The 25672-nt window shown below is 36.2% G+C and overlaps 3 protein-coding genes across 3 annotated transcripts; 1 reads left to right on the top strand and 2 right to left on the bottom strand.

Annotated features, from left to right (window-relative positions):
• Nucleotides 1-424: 424 nt before the first annotated feature.
• Nucleotides 425-1856, bottom strand: med29 (mediator complex subunit 29). Its single transcript, XM_055196092.2, has 4 exons — nt 1617-1856; nt 1467-1534; nt 1074-1158; nt 425-719 (listed from the first exon to the last, which is right to left on the bottom strand). The coding sequence occupies exons 1-4, from the start codon at nt 1821-1823 to the stop codon at nt 507-509; spliced, it is 573 nt and encodes a 190-aa protein (XP_055052067.2). The 5' UTR covers nt 1824-1856; the 3' UTR covers nt 425-506.
• Nucleotides 1857-2992: 1136 nt separating this feature from the next.
• rrp8 (ribosomal RNA processing 8) lies at nt 2993-8203 on the top strand. The gene is made up of 7 exons (XM_073863243.1): nt 2993-3320; nt 3423-3686; nt 3767-4560; nt 4688-4817; nt 4903-5009; nt 7087-7183; nt 7871-8203. Exons 1-7 carry the CDS (start codon nt 3231-3233, stop codon nt 7982-7984), a joined length of 1596 nt encoding a protein of 531 aa, XP_073719344.1. The 5' UTR covers nt 2993-3230; the 3' UTR covers nt 7985-8203.
• Nucleotides 8204-8205: 2 nt separating this feature from the next.
• Nucleotides 8206-20925, bottom strand: LOC129437788 (uncharacterized). The gene is made up of 14 exons (XM_055196088.2): nt 20757-20925; nt 19006-19326; nt 18615-18923; nt 17621-17908; nt 17393-17540; nt 16894-17063; nt 14794-15081; nt 14107-14418; nt 11469-11756; nt 11221-11377; nt 9923-10083; nt 9769-9844; nt 9416-9449; nt 8206-9332 (listed from the first exon to the last, which is right to left on the bottom strand). Exons 1-14 carry the CDS (start codon nt 20875-20877, stop codon nt 9186-9188), a joined length of 2820 nt encoding a protein of 939 aa, XP_055052063.2. The 5' UTR covers nt 20878-20925; the 3' UTR covers nt 8206-9185.
• Between the last annotated feature and the right edge of the window lie 4747 nt (nt 20926-25672).

Raw genomic sequence — 25672 nt, 5'->3', positions numbered from 1 at the left:
AACTTTATTTTTGTTAGTGGATGCAGTTGCAAATGACTTTATTAAAGAGAACTGTGTATTTTTCTTAGATTCCAGATTTTCAAATAACCCTATCTCAGCCAAATATCGTGTTATCATAACAAACCATACATCATTATTTATTCAGCTATTAGATGATGTATAAATCTCAATTAAAAAAATCTGACCCTTATGACTGGTTTTGTGGTCCAAACGCAGTCATACTAGTTTTTTTTAAACTGGGCCAGTTTAAGTAAATGGTTTCTTACAGAGAAACATAAATTTATGCAATATACTTAATAATAGACAGACACAAAGAATGTCAGGAACCCTCTGACCCATGCTCTCTAAAAAGCTTTTCAGAATACACTACTAAGAATACATTTCTTTTCAAGACATTCAAACATATAAAAACAGACAAAATGAATTACAAGCAAAAAAGATTTATTCTTAAATCAGAATCACAAAATTATAGAAAACAATACAAAAATGTCACTAAATTTACAAGCTCACTGTCCCTTTCCAGCAATCTTCTTTGAACACTCCAAAAGAGCATTATGGATGTCTTTAGCACATGAAATCTGTGATTTGATCATACTAAGATACTGCGAGTAAGACAAAGATTCAGTTTGTACTGTGTCTGGTTTGGTGGCTGTAGGTACGAGATTGGGAGAATGCTTTGTGCTGTCGATGCTCTGTGAGAGACACTCATGGGACAGACGCTAAAGGAAAGACAAAAAAATTCTTAACTAGTACAGTATTGACAAAATCAAGTCATCTTAAATAAAACACTAATAAAACTTTATTAACCTTTAATAAAATAAATACAAATACTTTAAATTTTAAACAAAGCAGGGGCTGATGACGAACCTAACAAACATCTATCTTTGGTGAAGTATGGTTAATTTTTACATAATACACGTGGGTTCCTGGGGTTCGAACCCATGACATTTGCAATATTAACACAATGTTTCACCAACTGAGGTACATGAACACTATTTGCCGTGAAACAAAACAAGGTGACAATATAATTGAATAATATTTCCAAAATATTACATGACTAGTACAGTTCTTACCAGACAGAGCTCCAGCTGATCACAAAGAGCATAAAACTCCTCTAAACTTTTATCAAACCGTTGTACAGCTGCCTCATTACCCTTCCTAAAAAAGATTCATCATATTTGTGTTAACCCATGAATGAACAGTGAATTCAATACACAAAAGCTGAGGTAAAGACATTGCTTACAAAATAAATTCCTTGTGATTTCATAGAACAGAACTACTGATTGATTCTCTTTTATTCACAGATCATGGTACCTACACAGTAATTAATTGTACTACTAGTACCAGGGTACATATACACAAATAGAGGTTTTAATTAGATTTTACTTATTAACAAGCAGTACACTTTTCAGTTTTATCTGAAAATGCATTTGCCCTACAGTTATTTAAAGAGTGTTTGAACTTACTCTGTTGTGCGTTGGTTGTCAATTGCCGTATTGTACGAAAAATTTTGTGAAGCAATGGTCATGACATTCTGAAAACATACAATTGTAAATGTAAGTTTGTTTCCTGTTTCCACTTAATATGATTTTAGCTCTGAGGTTCATGGAACAAACCTGTAAACTCTCCTTGAGCTGTGGTATCAGCATTTTGAATCTGTGAACGGGATCAAAGTCTTGTTGTTGACTGAGCTGCTGCTGCTGTTGTTGTTGTTGTTGTTGCTGCTGCTGTTGTTGTTGCTGCTGCTGTAAAATAGCGGCTTGCTGAGCGGTCATTTGGGGATTGTTAGTACCCAGCTGCTGCTGTTGTTGCTGCGACGCCATTTTTAATGTAAAAGAAAAATAAACGCGACAACTTCCGCTAAAGGTTAAGTCGGTTCTGGCTAGAGGGAATACAGCTACGCCCAATTCTCGCGAGACGTTGGGTTTAGGTTTTGGAGTAGGAATAAAATGAAAAACAGCGGTTCTGGATAGATAGGATACATCTAAGGCATAATCTCATGTTGGGTTTAGGGTTAGGTTTGTGGGTAGGATTAGAATGAAAACAGCACTCATCCGGCGATATTTCACGAGATTTTGGCCGTAGCTGTATTCCTTTTAGCCACAACCGCTAACGCCGTTGATACGATGGTTCATTCCTCTAGGGGTCGCTTTATAGCCTGAAAAGCTAAGCACCACAGGGTTAACTGAAACGTAAAATCTTTTTAATATGCTACTTCTTCTAGTTATTGTTATTTGACGAGTCATGTTTAGTGATTAGTCTATCAGCCCTTAGAAAACTAACAGGTGCCACGTGACCACGCTATGCGTACCAAATACTATAATTAGTATAATATAAATTAAATAAACGAAGAATATAAAAATGCTAGAATAAGTTTCTCATGATGATGACAGACCAAGGTCATAGTCTTTGCAGAGTTGCCAATGCTATTTCTGCTTTTGGTTGATATAATTTATTCTGCAGATGCTAAAAGGATCTTGGACATTATTTACTGTAAGCCTTTGACAGCAATGTCAGCATTGGGGCCAATGCCAAATGGCAGTATTAAATCTCGCATCTAAAACTGCTGCATTTGCTTGTGCCCTTATTGACTCCACTAATCCAAAGTGTGACTTGTAGCAAGGTTGTAAATTTATGTGCTGGTGGGCACAAGTGATCCAAGAAGATTTAACCATTTGATATATCATATAAAAATTATGATTTTTTTACTACTTGAAAGCTTATAAAAATCATCTTGGGATCTTTTGTTTCTTGACCCGCCTCCCCAAACACTTTCCAATAAAAAATGTAGTTTTTATGCTGTTGTCAATTTTACAATGGGTTTGTTTCTAATACTAATAAAAGCCTAAATGTGTTAAATAACAAAATTCGATAAATCTTTCAACCATAATATTTTGTATTTTTAATTTAAACATGTAACATAATGGGGATAAACACACAAAAAAAGGAGTACCATAAAGTTTCACCCGAAAATGCGATTTACAAACGTCTGGAGAGGAAGTTGTTTTGATAACCCGGATGTACACAAAACCACGTGACTCATGTTCGCACGTGTGGGTAACCCAGGGATTACAGCGTGTTGCGATATGTCATGAATTAATTTACGTTTGTTGGATGCGATTTATTAATGCGAGTTTAGTGCTTTTTTTTAAACCAACCGTTCAGTTTTATCTGACAACGTAGCTTGTAACTAACTTAAAGGAAACTTTACACTCTCAATATTTGCAAGCATGTTTGCTGAAGAGGAATGGACTGATTCTCCATCAGCAGATGGATCACATCAGACTGTTGTCAAAAAAGCGTCTTCTACTCCTGTCAAGGTATGCAGCATATGGCATGTTTAAAATATACCAGGAACTAAACTTAATTTTAAAAAGTGGTTAACTTATGAAGTTCACCCTGTGTCATTTTAACCCCAATAGGATAAGGTTGTGGGTAAACGAAGTCTTATGAGAACTTTGCAGACGCTGGGATCAGTTCCAGACTGGGAGAGTGAAAAAACTTTTGGGGATAGCGATGAGGAGAAAGAGAAGTCACCTGCACCCAACAAACCAAAAAAGAAAAGGTGCAAAAAACGCAGGAGATCTTCTAAGGTTGATAATGTTGAGGGGGAGCAGAAGGAACAGCTGGATTCATCTGAAACACCTGCAAAGAAGAAGAAGCAGCAACCAATGAAGAAGACAAGTGAGAATATGAGCTAAGTAGTTTGTTAATATATCCACCTAATTGTCAGTGACTTTATATCAGGGCTTATGTGTTCACAAGTTTAAAGATCTCGCAAGATTCCAGTAAGGATAAGAGTAACAAAGGCGCTCCGGTAGATAAAGAAACAAGTCAAACAGAGCAAATACTGAGCAGAAAACAGTGGAAGAACAGGATGAAGAACAAGAGACGGTGTAAGAACAAATACCTACCGAAAACAACCGATATCGATAATGCCAAAGCAAAGAAAGAACCCTTGGAACCACCAAAAGACCTTTCGGCAACCCAGAAAGTGCAGAAAGATAAGTCAGCCAAATTAAAAACGAAGTCTCGTATAAAGAACGATATTACTGTCAAGAACAATGTTAAAAATGGCAAAGACTCTGTTAAATCAAATATGAGAACTGATCATACTCAGACAGTAAGTGACTCTATCAGCAACAATAAAATCTCACATGAATTGGGAAATAAAGAAAAAACACATAAAATGACCAAGCAAATGCAAATACGGGCAGAGAAATTGAGACAAATTTTAAAGTTGCATCATACTGATGACAGTAAAACAGACAAACATAAGAAAGAAGAACAGGAAAACAATATAGCGAATACAAAGGGTGACGCTGAGGAGACGCCTCCTGACCGTTCAAGTGCCTTAAGGTCAAAGATGGAGAAACGGTTAGAAGCCGCTCGATTTCGCCACATCAACGAGCTGCTTTACACTTCGACCAGTGGTGAGGCCAAACGCATGTTTCAACAGGACCCTGATGCTATTGGGATTTACCACAGGGGTTACACTGCACAGGTGCAACACTGGCCTGAAAACCCTTTGGATTCTATCATTTCATATATACGTCAAAGGTGAGACAACTTGCCTCTTGTTAATTTCCAACTCGGTGATAATTACAATGCACTTTTTAAGACTAAAAACCTTCCAGTTTTGCATTTATAAACAGCACTGTTTGAATTTCTGATCTTTGTTTTTCAGACCAGCTTCTTTAGTCGTTGCAGACTTTGGATGCGGGGACTGTAAGGTTGCAAAGAGTTTGAAGAATAAAGTTCACTCTTTTGACTTGGCTCCAGCTTGTAAGCTTGCCACAGCATGTGACATGTCAAAAGTGAGTATTTATATCGTTATTATTTGGGATATATATCATTTAAACTGTATTAATTTGATAAACTCACTGTTTATTGCTTTTGCAGGTGCCACTCAGAGATTCCACAGTGGATATTGCCGTTTTCTGCCTTTCTCTTATGGGAACAAATCTTGGTGACTTTTTGAAAGAAGCTAATAGAGTTTTGGTGATGGGGTAAATATGTTTCCATTTGAGTTTAATAATAGCCAGGACAAAGATAATAAAAAGCAACTGTGGACACGGTATGTACCCGCAGCCAGTACGTGCTTTACTTCAGGTAGGGCTTAAAAGGAGTACCCAATGGCGCGCAGCAAGCGTAAACGATGCTTGAGACAATTGACAGAAGAACTGTCACTTGCACACACAGGCCAGTACATCGTCACAAAAGTTTATCATCTGTACGTGTTTAAGGCCTTGCCAATTTAAATATTTATGCAAAGCAGACACGAAACAGATCTGAATGCGCTGCTCATGCGCTGTCTGAGAAGTCCGAAGCGCGCGTCTGGCAAGCCATGTCTCAAGGCTTCAGACAGCATGCAAATACAGGGGTCACGTTTCCTTGCGCTTGAACGGACAAATACACAAATACTTTTCAAAATTATCCTCATAAACATTGGGTCTCATTCACTAAGCATGTGTATGTACAAATTTGTGCGTGAGATGTGCGTACGAATGTTTTCACGAACAAATCGTGATTCAACAAAAATGTTCGTATCAAAATGTCTTCTAAATGTTTGCAAAAATTCAAGAAAACCTAAAACCACTCGTACGCTATAATCAAATATTAGGCTATAATTGAAGAGTTTCGTTGCAAAACGAGATAACTCCGTTTTTTTAAATTTTTCAGAAATCTTGTTTTTTGGTTGTTCATTCCAATTAATATCAATTCAACTGCAGTTGGTTTGTTTTGATTTAAACCTTCATAACTTAAAAAATACAGCTAAGTAGCACCATAAAACAAAATAATAACATAACAACATAATAAACATGTTTTGACAAAAATGTTAAAAACAGATTTATCTCGTTTTGCAACAAAACTCTTCAATTATAATGTGTATAATAATGTTGATATATAAAATGTACATGATTATGTTTTTTATTATCATATTTTCTGTATTATAGATTATTATACATGATCTATATTATTGTTTTATACATTATTATAGCTTACTTATTTTTTCTACACATATAAAGATGATGCACATAATGACAAATCTTCACGCTTTCCTTCCTCACTTTTTAAATCTCTATGTGAAAGCGTCATATGTGACTGTCATGTAAATGTAATGAGAAGTCCAAACGTCAATCACGTAATTTCTTGTCTGTTTTATTTTAGATACAGATGCGCGTCTCTGTCATACTAATTAAATGTCATATTTGTTAACGCATCCAAAACTTCTTTAATGTTACTTCAGCCGTTGGACAGCACTGGCTTTCTTCCAAATAAAATATGAAAAGCAAAACTGAACTTTATCGATAATAAATATGATCATGGATTTCTTTTCAAGGTCTTTTGCTTCTATCACAAACTGCTTTAAAATTTTCTGTGGACCAGTGCTGCGCTGCGGAAAGCCTTTATATGGAGCTGGTTTGGGCGTGGTTTATGCAAATTACCAACCTTGTGCACGCGCGTGGCCACTCATGTAGAACACTCCAAATTCACTAACGTAAGAACAAGTAAAAGAATAAACTCATGTGCGTACGCACGTGTTGTGAATTCTGTGGAAAGTTTTCGTGAGAAGTTTAAGTGTGCGTATAAATATGAAAAACGTACGCAATTATTAGCGCATGAGACCCATTATCTGTTGTGTAAATGTGAACAATTCAGAAAGAAAATGCATCTGTAACAGTATACTGAATCTGTGCATTACATGTAGATCTTAAAGGGACAGCACACTAAATAATTTCCATGTCTGCAAAAATATTTTTTTTTTTATGAAACATCGATTACTAATCGATATCGCACAGAATCAAAACCATATACAAATGAAATGGAAAGGAAAAAATGAAATTGCATCATATGACCTCTTTAAGATTGTTGCCTTTTAAATTATAATGCCCAATTTGGCTCCCCCTAGCTGTGACATCAACTGTCGTGAATGCCAGACAAAACACATTGTAGCCATACTTTGGTCCCAATTCCATTTGATCTTTTACAGTCTTTTAAGATTCCTAAAATTGGTCTTGGATACCAAATTTGTACACTGTGTGAACCTGGTTTAACTTGACTATTATATCTTCTCTTTTACAGGGGTGTTCTTAAAATTGCAGAAGTTGCCAGTAGATTTGAAGATGTGCGTTCCTTTACTGGTGCAATGTCAAGTCTGGGCTTTAAGTTGGTCAGTAAGGTAAAGTCATGCTTTTTTCAGTTACTTCATGTATGTGAGGTTGTGCTTTTATTTGTGCCTGTAAGGAATCAGGATGCATTAATGCTTTAACCAAGTTCTGAACTTTTGATGAGATTCATTTTTTAAATGGATAGTTCACCCAAAAATGAAAGTTCTGTCATCATTTATTCACTCTCATACCCGCATAAACGTCTTATATTTTGAGAAATGTTTGTAACCAAACCGTTAATGAGCCCCAATTACTTTCATAGTAGGATAAAAGAATACTATGGAAGTAAATGGGGTACACGAAAGGTTTGGTTACAAACATTTCTCAAAATATCTTCCTTCGTGTTCATCAGAACAAAGAAGTTTATGCGGGTTTGTAATAACATGAGAGTGAGTAAATGATGAAATAATTTTCATTTTTGGGTGAACTATCCCTATAAATTTAGTGTTTAATCAGTAAAGGTGCGTGTATTATATTGCAATATAATGAAGCCGCAGTGTTTGCACCACATGATGTGCATTGTTCTGTGAAATTGCCTTAAATACTGTATGGCCACGCAGAGAAATTATTGAACTTGATGTCTCCTGTAAGATTGTTTAATGTTTAGCAACAGACAATGTATGCTAATAAAGTTTCAATTATTGTTGCTTACATGAGAGCTGTTGTTTTACCAACCACCTATGTTTTTTTTTTCTTAGGACACAGAAAACACCCACTTCTACTCTTTCGAGTTCATTAAAACGGGAAATGCACCAGAGAATGTGAAGAAACCTGGACTACAGCTTAAGCCGTGTCTGTACAAGAAACGATAAATCTGCATATTCAAGTCAATATTTTGTTTAATTTGTCTTAATGTTGGAATTTGTATGAAAGAAGAACGTTGCATTTGTAAGCAACCTATACAAGATATTGTAATTTTATAAACAAGAATTTAAGGTGGTAAATGGATATCTATCCATTGATAAATATGTTGTGTTAAAGCCTTTCATGGTTCGACTAAATGTTTCCCAGATAAACACACTGACCCAGTGCATGTTTGTCAAGTATTTTATTGTGTTGTTAGAGATTTAACAATATTTTCCCTGTAGAGCAGTGGTCTTAAACATGGTGCCCGCACGGGGTCTGTGAGTTGCCAGCCAAAGCCTCAATTTTAATATTTATTACATCTTTTTTATATATTAGCTTGGCTTCTTTTATGCATGTTAACTTTTTAAACAATGATAAAACATATCAAGTAAAATAAAATAAAATCAACAAGTAAATCAACATTGCTCGCAAAAAAGTTGGAGACCCCTGATTTGGGGAATAAATGGCAAGTAGGCTACTTAAAGGCAGAGCAAACATTTAAGAGATATACTGCATGGACACTAGAGGGCACTACAGCATTATACATTTTACGCTGTCAGTGAGTGTGCTGAAAGCTCAGTTTGGATATAAACAAAATAGGCAATAATCAAACTTAAAGATAAGCTCTAAATGAAAAAAAATTACTATAATATAGATTGCTACTCCTTAAAAAAACACTTTCATTAATGCTGAGAGTAAAACTAAGCTACTTAAAAGTGGTATTGTGCCTGGAAAAAATAACTAGAAAAACATTTGTAAACAAATTTCATTGTATATACTGTGTATATATATATACAGTGGTATCCCAAAATCTGAAACCACAAGAACTGAAATACTTTAAAACTACTTAATCTCACTTAATAAGAGTCTGAAAAGAAAACATGTCATACACACTTTTTTTGCATATGAGCTTTTCAATGATTATGAATTGAGCTGATGTGGATCATATGCTACATGTATCCCAGCATGATTTGAGATATAGTTTCAAATAGCATTGCATGTACTCACTTGTTGCAGGAAAACCTGACCTTTATGTACAAAAGAGTTAACACATTGTCACATAATGCAAAAAAAATCTTAAATCTTTCCCGGTTTAAATGCATGTCATATCACAGTTTTTAGGGCCTTAGCCCTTTAGCCTCAATGCATATATACCCAACAGAGGCCTCACACGGTGCTTTTTACATCAAGAACAATAGAATAGCGCACAAGCTCGGCGTAATCCGGCCCGGTCCCGTACGGCAGCACCGTCCTCTCTGGAGACCGAGGATCTTGCATAAGGGCTGCCAGAGATTCACGCTCTTTTCTGTTTTTCTTTTGAAAGAAAACACAAAAACGAAATTTTAAAGTGTGATTAACTATTTTAATGCTATAAGAATTTGACTTGTTAGTAGTACCTTGTTCGGCTGGTGACTCCTCTCACTTGATTTACTAAAAAGAAAAGAGATGCATTAGATAAGACATACTTTTGGGTCATTTATAGCTTGTAGAAACTTGAGTTGCTTTGAAACCATCATCTTCACCACCAAGACAGGAAAAGTTGTTTGTAGTCTGTCGCACGAGTAACTGAACTGTGTGGTCAATGTGGTGTTCTTGCCAGCCTGCACAAGCCACCGCATATCCTGTTTATGAACACTACGCATGTCATCGGTCTAGGTAAGATACCTCGCATCCTGTTTGCCTCCACTCACCTGTATTGCAAAATTAAATCTGAGTGTTTTGAAAAAAAAAATATAATAAATCCGCTCACCAGAGAACAAACAAAACGATAGTAAGGATGAGGGTGATCGCAGCGGCCGATGAGAAGCAGATGGTGACGAATATCACTGTGTAAAATAAAACAAGGAGTTTGTGAAGCTTCAATCCTCTTGAAATATTGTAGGACGGACAGCTGGGATACTCACAGTGTTGAGTGTCTTCGCTAGTCACATCCACGCGGATGGAGACTGTAGCCTTGTGATGGTGGTACGAGACGTGGCAGATGTACAGGCCCGTATCCAATACAGAAACTGGCTCTGTAAAAACCAATGCCATGCCAACAGTGTGTGCCGCAGAACCATCTTCCCTGGGATAACAAAGAGGCATGTCTTTAAATAAATAATAGTGCTAAATATGCACAAAAAACATTTGCTTTAAGCATAAATATTGGTTTAGATTTAAGTATTTAGTAGATCTGTTTATCCAAAGCAACTTACAGTGCATTACAAGGTATACCTATTATCAGTATGTGTGTTATCTGGGTTAAAATCCACAACATTTTGCACTAAAAAAATATTTGTTGGTTCAACTTAAAAAAGTAAGTTACCTGGTTGCCTTCAAATTTTGAGTTAATTCAACTTTAAAATATTAGTTGACTTAAAAAAAGTTGTATAAAAATTGTGTGAACTCAAATTTTTTAAGTTTAATTAACCCAAGAGGTAACTTACTTTTTTAAGTTGAACTAACTTTTTCAGTGAAATTGAAATACTTTTTCACAAATCTTATACATTTTCTGTTCAACTAGGGTTGATTAAATCTCTTTTTTAACTCATTCACCGCCAGCCTTTTTGAGAAAAGTTGCCCACCTGCATTTTTGTGATTTTAACAAAATTTTCACAAAATTCCTTGCAGGAAAAATTATTTTCTATAAATATATAAACATACAAATTATATCAAATTAAAGAACACACCCTCTGCTTTCAAACAAACAACAAACAAACAAACAAACAAAATGGGGAAAAAACGTTTCATTATATATTTACTTTTTCTACTTAATTTAACCACTGAAATATGGATATTTCTCTTCAAAAATACAACATTTTGAGCAAAAAGCTTAAAAAATTGCGTTTTTGTAAAGAAATTTATGTTAGAGATCAGACTCAGAATGACTATCAAACATAAAGGCAGTAAAAAATAATTCATTAAATCTTTTTAACTTCCGTTTTTGATAAATTCGTTTTGGTGCCATCTGGTGGATAAAAGCGGTATTACACTTTCACTTTGAAATTCGTCCAGAAAAGCATATTTATTAGTTAAATATGAACGCATAAATGACGAGATAACTCGTCAATGGCGGTGAATGAGTTAAAAGTGTGCTTTGGTCCATACTGTCATGAAAAGGTGTTTGCTGCATTATTGATGGGTGTTAAATCTTACATTTACAATCAGTGAGAAATCATAATAGATTTTGTATTTGCATGCATAATTTGATGACTCAGCTTACCTGTAACACTGAGTCTTGTATGACGATGCATTCCCATGAGCTTTCAGAAGTATCTTTTGATACGAGAGGTTTTCTTGCAATGTCACCCTATGCTCGTGTTGCCCCTGAGCTCTACGATAAAGTGTGGTTTTATTTAAAACCGCAATAGATGAGATAGCTGTGTGAAAGATAAAGCAGATTGCATTCACCAAATAAAATCAGCCCACCATTACGTTCAATCATATTGAAAAAAATATAGCTGTGCTTACAATATTTTGGAACGTGTATCGTTTGTCTTTCGTCTTTGTCGTGCTCGTTCTGGATCAGACATATCAAATCTTTTCCCTCATGCTGACTGAGCTGAAATTCGTAAGTGGAATTGACTTGCACATTAATTCCATTGTTCTTGAACTGAACAGATGACTGAATTATGGTGTCTTCATCGGGAAGAATCCAGGAGATGTTGGGTTTTACTCCATTGCCAGTGTACTCACACACAGCATGCCATAGATGGTTATATATATCTTCTTCCACAAACAATTGGCTTTTAGACGGCCCTAACAGCAAAGGTTTACGTTATTTAAACAAGTATGTACTGTATACAGTAAGCAGTTTGTGTAAGCTCCTTACAATGGAAGTGAATGATGACCATGGCTGTTTTCCAAGCATGAAAATGCTACATTTAACTCAAAGTTGCAATATGGCTTCAGATGATGTATATATTTGTATGCACAACTTTGATCATGTGTCCATGGTGTTTTTGTACACGAGCCACCGGTCCCCATCGACCCTGACTGCATCAAAGGGATAGTTCACCCAAAAATGAAAAATCTGTCATTTACTCAAGTCATTTCAAACCTGTATGAATGTGTATAATGTTCTGCTAAACACAAAGGACGATATCTGGAATCAAGCAGGATGCAGGAGCACCATTAACTTCCAAAATAGGCAGAAAAAATACAATGGTGCTCCAAAACATTGGTTTCAAACATTGCAAAACAAATGAAATTTATAAAGGTAAAGGATGACAGAATTTAATTTTTGGGGTTAACTATCCCTTTAATGCAGCCAAAGTTGATGGGGACCAAGGGCTCATGGACAAAAACACCATGAAAACATGATCAAAGTTGTACATACAAAGCTTTATACTATGGGTCCGTTGAATGCTTGACTCTAATTGGCTGATGAACGTTCTGAGGCGTGCAATTATTTTCTGGGAATATCACAGCGAATGTAGTTCCAGGCAGCTCTCTTTCCCCCATTACAGTACCATATCACTTCGAATAGTTAACTGTAATAATGGACTAACAAAAACAACATGACAGACGATTTTTCAAGGCAATAACAGCGCTGTTTAGAGATGCACAGAGATAGCCTCGTTCACACAATCTCTCTCTCTCTCCCTCGCTCTCTCTCGCTTTCTTTCTTTCTTCTCTGTGTCCCTGTCGCTCTCTTTCTAATAACTGCATTAAAGCAACACTAAAGAGTTTTTGCTCTTTGCTCCCCCTACAGGTTGGAAGCAGAATTGTTCATTACCACTGTCGTAAATAATTTAGCCTGCAGCAAAGCTGGCTCTGATTGGATTGTAGGTCTGCCGTAAAGCAAGTTTTTGTAGTTTTCACTCGAACTCGAAACTTCTTTAGTGCGGTTTTGGCCGAGAGAGTCTGCAAAGCGAATGTGAAAGTGCCGTTCAATCTGTTTCGAGTGGATGAACGACTGAAACTTTTTTGGAAACATTATTTTAAGGGCAAAAAAAACTCTTTGGTGTTGCTTTAGTACCTGCATTAGAATGCTATTAACGGCTCAAGCCTCCATTGCCAGCTTTAGAATGACGTTTTGGAACAAGCAAAAGAGCCATTGGATGTGACGCGGATGAAATAACCCTACACACAATAGCGATTTAAGTACAAAAAACGGACAAATCCCTTTATATATATCATGCGATCAATGTTTTAAGCTGTGGTAACTGTATAAGCGGAATAATTGGTTCCGGGCCGTTGAACTATTGAAAAACAATGCACATCCGAGGTGTAATGGCCACTCCGTTTCACGTCGTGGCCACATCACCACCTCGGGTGTGCATCATTTCTCGAATAACTCAATGGCCCGTCGTCAATTATTCCTTACATATATCATATTCTACATCACCTTAAGCCATATTACAACTTCAGGTGAAATGTGGGAAATGCCCTTGAAATTTTGCTTGACAGCCATGGTCATCATTCACTTTTATTGTCAGCAGATAAAATTCCCTTTAAGGAAAGCAAAAAAACAGACTTTTTTCCACACAAGGAACACATCATGACATGGGAGTGACTATATAAAAAGTTTTCATTTTTGGGTGAACCATCCCATTTAAATAGGTCTTCGTCAGTCAGTGCAAGTGTGTCTATTACAAAATTCTACTTAAAGGTCCCGTTTTTCCTGATCCCATTTTTCAAACTTTAGGTTAGTATGTTGCTGTTAGAGCATAAATAATACCTGCAAAATGATAAAGCTCAAAGTCCCCTTTCAAACGGCCAGTTTGGACTAGCCATCTACCTCCCGGTTGAATGACGTCAATATTATAGTTTTTGACTAAACTCCGCCCACAGGAATACGTCAGTCGCCAGTTAAGCTAACGGCAAGCTAAGCTGCTGTCCAATCACAACACACTAAACAAGCTACACAATCAGAACTCGTTACGTATTTCTAAAAGAAGGGACTTCATAGAACAAGAAAGACATCAGCTCGTTTTGAGGACAGTGAAAGCAGCGGTATTCAGAGAAGTAAACTGTGTAAAAAATACTGCGTTTTTTATACGTGAAACATGAACACATGTTATATTGCGCACTGTAAACACAAGCAAAGCTTCAAAAACACAGAAAGAACGGGACCTTTAAATACAAGTAACACAACCAAACCCACCTAACGATGGAAGGCCAATGCTCTTTTTCTCTGGTTTCTCGAACCCACTGTGCTCAACCACACAGGTAACGGTGCATCCAGCATACATGTAAATAGGGACGTGTGCCACACTCCCAGCGATCACAGTATGACTCTGCTGATACTCAGTCTGACTCATAACAGTCACACCAGGTCGGATGTCAATATCACAGTGCTCTGTAACCCAGCTGATAGTTGCTGTAGGCCTCTGACTCTCCACCGTACAAACCAGCCGCATATATGCAATGTCGTTCTCCCATTCAACACTGGACTGCAATGTTATTATTGGTGCCTCTGCAAAAAAGAGACCATAATGTAATAAAAAATAGTTTTACTCCAGGAAGCTGTAAATAGGGATGTGACAATAAAAAGTTTCTGTGCCGATACCGATGTATACTGATGGTTGTCCTTTTTACTACTAATATTAATAATTATGGTCAAATTGCTTTTATTGCCCAATACTGATTGTAAACTGTATTTGTGCATTCCTAGATATATTACATGGCCAAACATACTGTATTTGAATTTATTTAGATGACTAGGTTGCATAATAAAAGTGTACTTTCCAAGTATGCTTAAGATGCTTAAGTCCTCTCTAGGTTGACAACTATGAACATTTGCATATTGAAACTGTATTTGTTTATGATGGTGTAGCTGTCTCTGTCTTACCACAAACTGGAAGAGCAATTTGTCGTGTCTCTTTTCCTGTTAGATGCGGATGTTCGACTATGCACTCAACTGTGTATTCACTGGGCACGCATATGGGCAGAGTCAACACACTACTGACAGAATGTGATCCATTAAAGGAAGTGACATCAGAGCGAACCGTAGCATTCAGCTTTGGTGGAAGGGTCCAGGACACGTTTGCAGCAGGTGCAGCGTTTAAGGCCAAACATTCAATGGAAATGTGGTCTGAATTCTCCTTAAGATTCCAACTAATGTTTGGGGGAAATGACACTGGAAAAACAAAAACAGATTAAATTTAGCATCTGCAGTTTATACTACAGTTTTGGCGAGATGGGCTGTTGTTTTTCCAATGAAAACAACTCATAAAAAACAGCTCACAATCTAGAGAATTGTGTGCTTCCAACTTTGCTCCTGTGCAAGCAAAATTCATAAAGAAATGATTTATTGTGAAGGATTTCGGAAACCACCCAACTCCCCCCATTTTAGTGAAAATCATTCCTCCATTCTGTTAAAGTTGCCTTGAAACAGAAGTAGCAATGTCTTATTATTTTCCCCATGGTGACGTATATCAGAGTAAAATGGTGTCCATCAATTACGATTGGATCGTCGCTGCAATCTTTTTCTCGGACCCAGCCCACCTGCCATACCATATGACCGGAAGTAAAAAAAAGATCGTTTTGTGGAGAGGAGGAGATTTGCGTTTTTGATTAAAGATTATGAGGCAATATGAATTTTTAAAAAAATAATAAAACTCACAGATAAGTAAAAAAACACCATATTCGGTAATGCTTCACTTGAAGGGGTGTTCATAAGACTGACATGGCACGTGCCATGAACATAAAGGAGATTTTATGACAACTGTCATTAAGTGTCATTTGTTCAATTGTGTCATTTTTTATGCAAGATGACATTGTTTGAAATGTCTTTGTTATGACAACTTGACCTAAACCAATACATCATAACTTGTCATAAATCTGTCATAAACATGACATAGCAGAATAATTATCAACCTTAAGAAACTGCCTCACTGAAAAAAAGGATTCATTGAATTTAATAAATTTTTTAAGGTAAGTGGTTGCAATCAATTTATTTAAGCTACATTTGAACAAAAAAGATTAGTAACGTAAAATAAAATTTAAACTTTTGTTTAAATGTAGCTTAAATAAATTGATTGCAACCACTTACCTTAAAAAATGTATTAAATTCAATGAATAATTTTTTTCAGTGTAGCTTTATGGGTTAACGTTACATTCAACTGTCCTTTAAATGTCATTAAGTGTTAATACTCTGTCAAATAATTTTAAATACCTTAGCAAAATCCAACAGATAAGACAACGCTGCATGGCTTAACCCATTATTGCACTGATTTCATTTATTTTTAGGTAAATCGGTCTCAGAATGTAATAAAATATTATTTTATCAATGTTAATTATTATTATTATTATTATTATTATTTTAATTATTATTATTAATTTTTTTAATTATTATTTTTATTATTATTATTATTTTGTAATTATTATTGAATAATTGATTGATATTTTATTTGTAGTTAAACACATGGAGGAAACTTAAAAAAAATTAACGAATATTCATGATGTTCATGAGTATTAACTTTTAATGACATTTTAATGACAAATTCAATTACTTTATTACTGTAAAAAGTTGTCAGTTATGTTGTCTTGGTAATCTCAAGTTGTCATGAAAAGTTATGATGTATTGGTCTATGTCAAGTTGTCACAACAAAGACACCTCCAACAATGTCACCCTTGCAAATGACACTTAATGACAGTTGTCACAAATGTGCGTAAAATCTCCTTCATGTTCATGCCACATGTCATGTAAGGATTATGAAGGTGTCATGTCAGTCTTATGAACACCCCTTCAAGTGTTACCCAATATTCCAAAACATGACCGTTTCTCATTTCAACTTTGAAGAGGGCCACCTACATAATAATGCTGATAGGTAAATAAATGTAAGTGGTTGTTGTACTTGGATTTCCAGATAATTTTGGCCATATAGTGTAGTGCTGAGTGAAGTTACAGTGAAGTTAATAAATATTAGGAAAACATTTTTTACAGTACCTGGCAATATGACTTTTGGATTCACTTCAAGCGTAAACTGCAAAGATGCTGAATGTGTACGGTACGAGGCCTGACAGAGATACTGTCCTGCGTGCTTCAGCTCTAGAGGTCCGCTGATAAACAGATCACTTCCAACCACATGCACATCCTCTGGCATTGGTTGATCTTCCCTTGAACAAGCAGAAACAAAAGTGCAGAGCATGCATTTAAAACATTTACTGTATCTTTATGATGTATTCAACAAGTTACAATCCAATATTTTAAGATAGCATCAACATTGTATAATATGACAGTTTTTTTTAAAGAGCAACTACACTCATAAAGATGATTCACAATGCCATAAAGAACCATGTACCTTTTTCCAAAAAAAATGATTCATTGGTTATAAAAACCTTTAAAACACCTTTATTTTTAAGATGATATTAAATCAGTGCTCATTCATATTTTATGTCTGTTTGCATATTTAAAAACTTTAAAGGATAATATTAATGAATCTTCCTTGATACAGCTGATTTTATAACTTGGAAAATTGCCCAAAACATCCATTTCGATTGCAATGTTTGTGTCCTCCATCTGAAATGCCAGTGAAGTTTGATTTTCACCCTTTATAGCAAGATTGTTGTCTTTCAGCTTAAGCGAGGAGAGATCTAGCAACAGCAAAAGAATTCAAATGAGAAAGCTTGTAAGCTTATGCTTTCGATTAAATACAATTTTGGCTTGTACTCACAGTAAGTTGGCAGGGTAACAGTCTTTGTGTTTGAAAAAGGAAGAAGGGTGTATTCAAAAATGCAAGTGATGTTTTGGCCCCCATAAAGGTCTGATGGGAACCGGTATGAACTTGTAACTGTATCTGGTTTTGAGGTGTTTCTCTGTGAAAGTGTCATGTTTTTTGATTCAGGCAACATCCATGTGATATTTGGGTGTGGTCGTCCCCCTGATGCAGTGCAGGTGACTTCTTGGAAATCTTCTCCGCCTTCTTGGACCAGGACAGTCTCCATGGTCACAAAAGGTTGAACTGTTAAAATGGAAGAGTTTGCCAATGAGGACAAAACATACAAATGTTTTAATTTCTTTTCAAACACTTTTTTATGGATATTTAATTTGTTAAAAAGTTAAAAACTAAGCATTATGTTTTCAATATTCCAATTTGAACTGGTACATATTGTAACTTTTGTATTGTTGTTTCGGTTAGGTGTGTGGTCTAGTTTCAGATTCACAATGTGATATGTGTGGTCAGAGAGCTGTTGCAAATATAAGAGCGCCACAGAAAACACTTGCAACACCCATAGACCACCTTATGCAGGAAGATAATATTCAACTTCAGTTTTGTGTTACATTGCATTCTGAATAAAAGTAGCATATATACACGACAAGGCTGGGTCTACAGGAGGCTAGATTTTCCCTCTGTCCCCCAAAATATCCAGCCAAGCATGAAAAAATAGAGTGTCTCTTAACACAAATAGCATCCCTTGTTGGCAAACGCTATTTAAATTAGCTTCCTCCGACCAATGTCTGCAACAATGTCGGCGATATTGATAAGGCACAGCATATGAATTATGTATTTTCTGTTTCAGTATATATATATATATATTTTACATTGAGTGTTATGGCTGCCCATCCAAAATTTATGAATGCCCCCCCAGTCCAGAATGCATAGTATCGGGCCTGATGCATGACAAGAAATGACTACTTTTGCTTGTATCTGTCTTAGAAGAACTCACCAAATGTTTCCACCTCTATGTTGGCTTCTTTAGGTTCAGTAAAGCCTTGATGTTCGACGACACAGGTAACCGTACTCTCATTATTCATAATTAAGGGGAAGCGAAGTACACTGATTGAACTGCTTGTGCCGTTGGGGTGAACAACATTAGTCGTGTTTACAGTAAAGATGTCATCTCTTGGAAGGGCACCAGAGATCTTCCATCTAATAAAAGCCTCTGGCTTGGCATTGGAGGCAGCACAAGTGACAGCTTGGTGGAGCATCCCGTTCACAACTTCTTCCTTTACAGTGATGTCAACATCAGGCCGGGCTTAAAGAGAACAGAAAAGTTGTGTTTGGAAGAACTGTTCTTAAAAGAAATAAATTTTTAATTGCACTCATATCATACTCACCAATGACAGTGAGGAACATGGTGTCCTTGGTTTCATCTACATCGGTGTTGAAGACGCACGTATATTCTCCGTTATTGTCAAGACTCTCTATGCTCATTTTCACAGTGATGTTGGTAACTGATGCTGGTAAGTCAAAGTTTTCTCTGCTGAATGGAGCGTTAACGTTGTAGCCCGCCATTTTCCGTGCACGGTTTGAGGAATCCAGGCGGTTCCAGGAGGAGAACATAACTTTATTTGGTCCAGTGTACATACAACGTAGGTACACCTCTTCCCCCAAAATCCCTCTTACAGTTTTGTCGAGAACCAAGTCACTGGGCGAATCTAAAAAAACAAGGCAGCTTGATGTAACCCAAAGGCACTCAAAAGACATATAAAAAGATTTAAAGACATAATCCATTACAGAAATGATTATGACTCCAACTGATTTTGTTTATTTGCTGTCCCCGGCTAACCCCACATATATCAAGTGCATCTGTGGGTGACAACACTTGGCACGTCTAATACATTTCATTTCTTCATTTGTCATAGGGGTATTTAAAATTGCACTTATGAAATGAATGCTGAAGGTCACTGTGTAAAAGAAAAAAATTCCTTGCTTTGAAAAATAGTTCAATTAAAACTCTAAATTAGGAATGATTGCTTGTTTTAGGAATTTTAAGAAGGAACTGACCAGACATACAATGTGTGACATCATATGTAGCGTGCCAAAAATCTGCGATGGGAATTGATTTGCTTCACATTCACAAGAGGAAGCAGATGTTTTTGGTTTTTAATCACGTGATACCAGACTTTCCATAACAGGCCTTTAACACACGTGTCGCGTGTTGCTGTAAACCGCACGGGTACTGTACCTGATTCACTGTCATATTTAACCCATTTACATTTGACACAATACTGTGCTGTTAAAAGCATCATCAGTTTATTGATTTATTGACATTTAATGCACATTTTCAAAAAGTGGTACAAGTCTGGATAATGTGAATAACTGTCAACACATTAAACTGAGAGGGGCTAAATTTTTTTTATTGTAATCTGTGTTGACCTCTTGCCGAACAATTCAAGGCAACATTTTCTACATTTTTCCCTAGGGATCTAATTTCATCAGCTCTATCGAGTATACAAGCCAGAAATGAATTGTTTCCATCCCTCTGGATTTATTGGTTTCAGGATAATAGGTTTTATCCTGGGATTTGTGGGGAAAATCTTTTCCTAAAAAAATGTCCAGTGCCTAGAAAGTGCAAATGCCTAAAGCAAAATGTGTTAGAGGATCCCCCCATTTATTGCATGTCATTGCACCATCCATTGGATGATATCATCAACGAAACAAACCAATGAAATACACCTCGTGCATGAAGAAAATGTCCAAACCATCACCAATACAGACATGTGGCCTGTCCAAGCAAAGAAAAGCAATAACTATCTTGCATAAGCATATTTGAAAGGTGAACAAATATTTTGCGAACAAAATATATTTAATGTAACCTCTTTAAGAATTGTTAAAAAAAGAAATATTTTCAGTAAGCATTCACTGATTAAGAAAAATGAAGTTGTGTTTAAGAGCTTACTGAAAAAAAAACTCTCTCAATGAATTATTGTTACATTGTTTTACAGCTGTAGGTTTTAATATATTTGACAATAAAATAATAACTTAGATTAATCATCCAGAATTCATTAGCATCTCAAAAGATACACAATAATCTGACAGAAGCTGCAAAAATCAAGCCAAAAATAATGAAACCTGATAGACTTACCTTGCATTTCCCTGCTGTGTGCAAGATTCAAAAACATCCCTAAAATAAAAAATATTGGCAGCTTCATATTGAAGTCATTAAACAAAGCAACTGGAGCAAAACTACCTGAAGGTAAGTGCATGCCAATGTGTGTGTGTGTATGTGTGTGTCTGTCAGACAGAGGCCAAAGACAGCTGTCATACAAGTGTGTAAATGTGTGTGTCTGCACATCACCCCAACCCCAAAAATAGTCAAGCTTTGAATAACCCACAAACTGCTCATTCCACTACGTTTGTATTATATTTTTCAAAATGAATCACATGCACATTTATTTCCACTTCATTTTGTCACTTTATTTTGGTTTTGATGTACTTTTATGTGTAACAGCCTGTAATGATGTTTTAGTAATGACTGAGATAAAACAACCACCAACTGAAAAATGTCTGATTTATACAGATACATTATAAAGTGAGATATAACAATGTGCAAAGAAACAAAGTTTAAATGTCTGAAAACTTTGTTATGCTGTTCAATTTTCAGTTAACAATCTTAGTCAGGAATCCACTTTCGATGCGTCTCATTTGAGTTGTTCGGCACTCGGATGACTACACAAACACTGTTGACTCAGCAGCTGATGGAGTACAGAGATGAAGTCTGAGGTTTCAACGGCATTTTCACTCATTCAACTTACAATGAGACACAAGTTTCAGTCCACGGCAGAGACTTCGCTTGAGGTTTCTCAGTTTCCTACTTCAAATGCGGCAGGCGTTTGCTGCTCGTTCTCCTGAGATGTAAATGTGTGAATGTTACTCACTATGAGTTTGCACTGTGACAAAAAGTTTCTGAAACAGAAACAAATGAAGTTGTCATTATTTTGTCTCAAACGGGCACAGACACACGTTCACACTGAGCACACAGATTTACACCGCATAATGACGGTTAGAAAGGTAAACAGGAAGACAAGAGCCAATGCACCAACCTCAGCATTGGGTTCCTGTCTGTCAGTGTGAAGATCTCCTTTAAAGGCAGTAAGTGAACCTCGTGCAAAATAAGCCTTCTGTTGTCATCATATATTCAACATCTTGACAGTTTAAATAGATGTTCGATATGTCAGTTGTCGATGTCTATGTTGATATTGATGCATTGTCTAGAAAATATATTAATTATCTCGATAAAAAAAAAGCTTTGGAGAAAATAAAGGTTTATCGATTCACAGTCTGCATATAGTTGTTTATTAAACTACTTGATCTGACCTTTAAAAAATACTTTTGGTATAGCCTTTTATATGATCCAATTAATGCTGGCATGTTAAATAATCTTATAAAACCATTTGATTCAGATGTCACGTTTAAAACGACCTGACAAAACGTTTACAATGTAAATCGTACAGGAACACACATCATGTGTAGCTCGCATGTGACCGACACTGATCAAATATAAAGTCAAAGTTCATAGCTATTGTTTAAATCCCTTTGTTAAAAGCAACAAACATTTTGATTATAACAAGATTATAACAGGGTAACAAGGTAAATCAGCTCCTTCACCGTTCCCTGTCGCTGCTGTCCATATAATGTCAGACAAAATGGTCCCTAGCTGTCACTGCCGGTCAAATTTGTATCTCAGAGGTACATTTTGATACCAAAGAGTGCATATTAGTTCCTTAAAGATACACACTGGTACCAAACCTATACATATCTCTATCTAAATGGTACATATTGACCTTATTTAAGGGTACTGCCCGAGTGACAGCTTATAAAGCAAACTTTTAATGTGCCAACAAGCACTGATGTCTTACTGTAAACAAGGGCTGTCCACGTTTTTCTGCCAAAGAATATGAACAGAGGATCTTCTTTACACAGAAGCTTATGGGAGCTGTGAAACTTGTTTTGGTTTTTGGTCTTGGGACTGTGCCTGCAGTTAACACAGCGAAAATAAACCTGTGACTATTGAGCTCAATGAATTCTGTATAAAAAATTATAAAGAAAAACTTATTTTAGCAATTTAAAGATAAGTAGGCTATTTAAACTACCAGATACACAAAACATGCAGTTAACTTAATAATATAACATTTATTTATATGGCTGACATTTTTATCAAAAGTGATGGTGCATTCAAAGTATACATTTTTTACTGTATGTCTTTTCCCTGAGAAGCAAATGATTAACATTTGCACAGTGCACTGTAAAAAACTTTGCTGCCTTAAAATTTTTGGTTTAATCAACTCAGATTTATAAGTAATTTTAACTTAGCCTACTATTATTTATCTTGACAAGAGACGAGTTGTGAAATAAAAGTTGAACTTATGAAATAAAGTTGAAATAAGTCAACTTCATTCTATACTGTAAGGGGCTGTTTACACTTGGTATTAAAATGTGTTTTCATCGATCGGATCACAAGTGGACGAGAGAGACACATTACGTTTACACCTGGTATTTAAATCCGTCTCTTTTGTCCACTTTCGACCGCTTCTGTGCTGAATACTGTGAGGGGGTGGTCTGTGAGACGGTGGGCGAGTCTCTCTGCTGTCATTCAAACCCGAGCGGAAGTAATTATGAGTTTATATGGACGCAAACTAATATTATGTCGGAGTGCACTGCTTGTTTAGTAAGTAAACATGCTGCACAGAGTTTTGTACGTGTGTATGCAAGAGCTTTCTCTGAATTTTCAGCGCAATTGATGAAATAGGATCGTGCAACTTTCACACGCTTTCAAAATGAAACTACGGAGATCAGCCGCTTAGTTTTATCAATAAAAGGCTATTAATAGCTCTGTTCACCGTATGTTCACGACAGAAGTCAAAAAAGACATAAAACTTGTGTTTAATACCTCAGATTAGATCAATGGGCGGAGAGAAGGCAGTCATGTGTGGCTGTTCGAACGCATTCAACCACATGTGCGTTCCGCAACTCCAAAGCGATCCGATCGAAAGTGGTTTCGACTACCTCTGGATGTGGTTGAAAGTGGTCGAAAGTGGACGAGCTCAAAACGTTTTAAACACCGTTTACACCTGTGATACGATCGACGAAAACGCATGTTAATGCCAAGTGTAAACAGCCTCTAAGTTGCAACCCTATCACGAAATAACGTACCTATAGTCACGTAAATTTGTCTTTTCCGTGACACTGACACGCTTTTCCGCATTTTTGCGTGAACATGTCACGCATTTCTGTTTACGTGTCACTGTCACGTATTTGTTAATCAACTGTTTTGTCCTATTTTCTTACCATTGGTTAGGTATAAACCAATAGTTAAAGTGTCTTCCTAACGCAAACACCAAATCTAACCCTAGACCAAAGGGTCAATGGTTTGAAAATAGGACAAAACAGTTGAGTAACAAATACGTGACAGTGCAACCCTGTATCACGAAATTACGTACATATAGTCACATAATTTCGTGAGTGTTTTCCGTGACACTGACATGTTTTTTCCACCTTTTTCATTGAACATGTCACGTATTTCTGTGAACGTGTCACTGTCACGTATTTGTTACTCAACTGTTTTGTCCTATTTTCTTACCATTGACACTTCGGTTTATGGTTAGATTTTGGTGTTTGCGTTAGGATATCACTTTAAGTATTGGTTTATACCTTTTTATTTTATTTTATTTTTTATAATTTTTTATTTTTAAACCATTGTCGCCTGACAGCAGGGTTAGAGTTTAGATAAGGATGTCATTTTATGTAAATCTTACCCTAAACCGAAGCGACAATGGTAAGAAAATAGGACAAAACAGTTGAGTAACAAATACGTGACAGTGACACGCTCACAGAAATACGTGACATGCTCACGCAAAAAGGCGGAAAAACGTGCCAGTTTCACGGAAAACACTCACGGAATTATGTGACTCACTATAGGTACGTAATTTCGTGATAATGGGTTGGACAGTGACACGTAAACAGAAATGCATGACATGTTCATGCAAAAAAGGCAGAAAGCGTGTCAGTGTCACAGAAAAAAATCACAAAATTACGTGACATACATAAGTTTTTGTGATAAAAGGTTGAAGTAACTCATCTCTTATCAAGATAAATAATATTAAGTTGAAACGACTTGTTTATCTGAGTTGAGTAACTTGAAAGTCCCCATTTATTAATGTGTACATATTGAAATAGCCTACTTTTCCTGTTTGTCTGAGGCAATAAAAAGGCATTCGGAGATATCGATGCATTAATTGTAGATCTGTATAGATGAGACTATATACTGTATGTTAATAATACAGAGTTCACTCACTCAAGGTTTTGTTTATATTATACCCATATTGAATTTAAGAGTAGCCTATTGCAAGTAAATGAGGTTATGAAGATTGTCTGCCCGGCAGGATGCTATTAACGACACGGCAAGTAATTACAATTACATCTCTCCTTTCAAGCAAGCATTTTCCCATTATTTCTTTAAGCTGACGCAACAGAAAATTCACACTCGGCCTGTGACAGAGACCATAAAGTTCAATAGGCCTGTGTGGGCGCAGGACACGGGAGGGGGAATCAATAAATTTCTTAAAGCTGAATCAAGCTGAATCATATATAAACGCTCAACAAACTGCGTGAGAGCCCGGCTATCACTATGAGCTCTGGGGAATGCGTTTAAACAGTCAGCATTCTACCTGACGGGCTAACCAGATTTCATGCCATTTAATGAGGCCATTAAAATTTTATGGTTTACTGTTTTTAGCACTACATCTAATCATTTACAAAATATGTCTTTATAATGAGCACTTCATCAAACGAGTGTCATCTTTAGAAGGAAATTCAAAGAGAATAGAGAAAATAATCTCACGAAAGCATAAGAAATGTCATCAATCATTCAGAGCTATACACACACAGCCTATTACTGCCATCTACAGGCAGACATTAAAACTGACATATGTCCATTAAGGAGACTTCATAAACTGGTACAAAAACTACACAACGACGTTCATTTATTCATCATAGCAGCCA

This window comes from Misgurnus anguillicaudatus, chromosome 24, assembly GCF_027580225.2.
Source record: "Misgurnus anguillicaudatus chromosome 24, ASM2758022v2, whole genome shotgun sequence".
Taxonomy (NCBI): domain Eukaryota; kingdom Metazoa; phylum Chordata; class Actinopteri; order Cypriniformes; family Cobitidae; genus Misgurnus; species Misgurnus anguillicaudatus.
The sequence above is the reverse complement of the archived record's forward strand: the minus strand, read 5'-3'. Positions and strand labels throughout refer to the sequence as shown.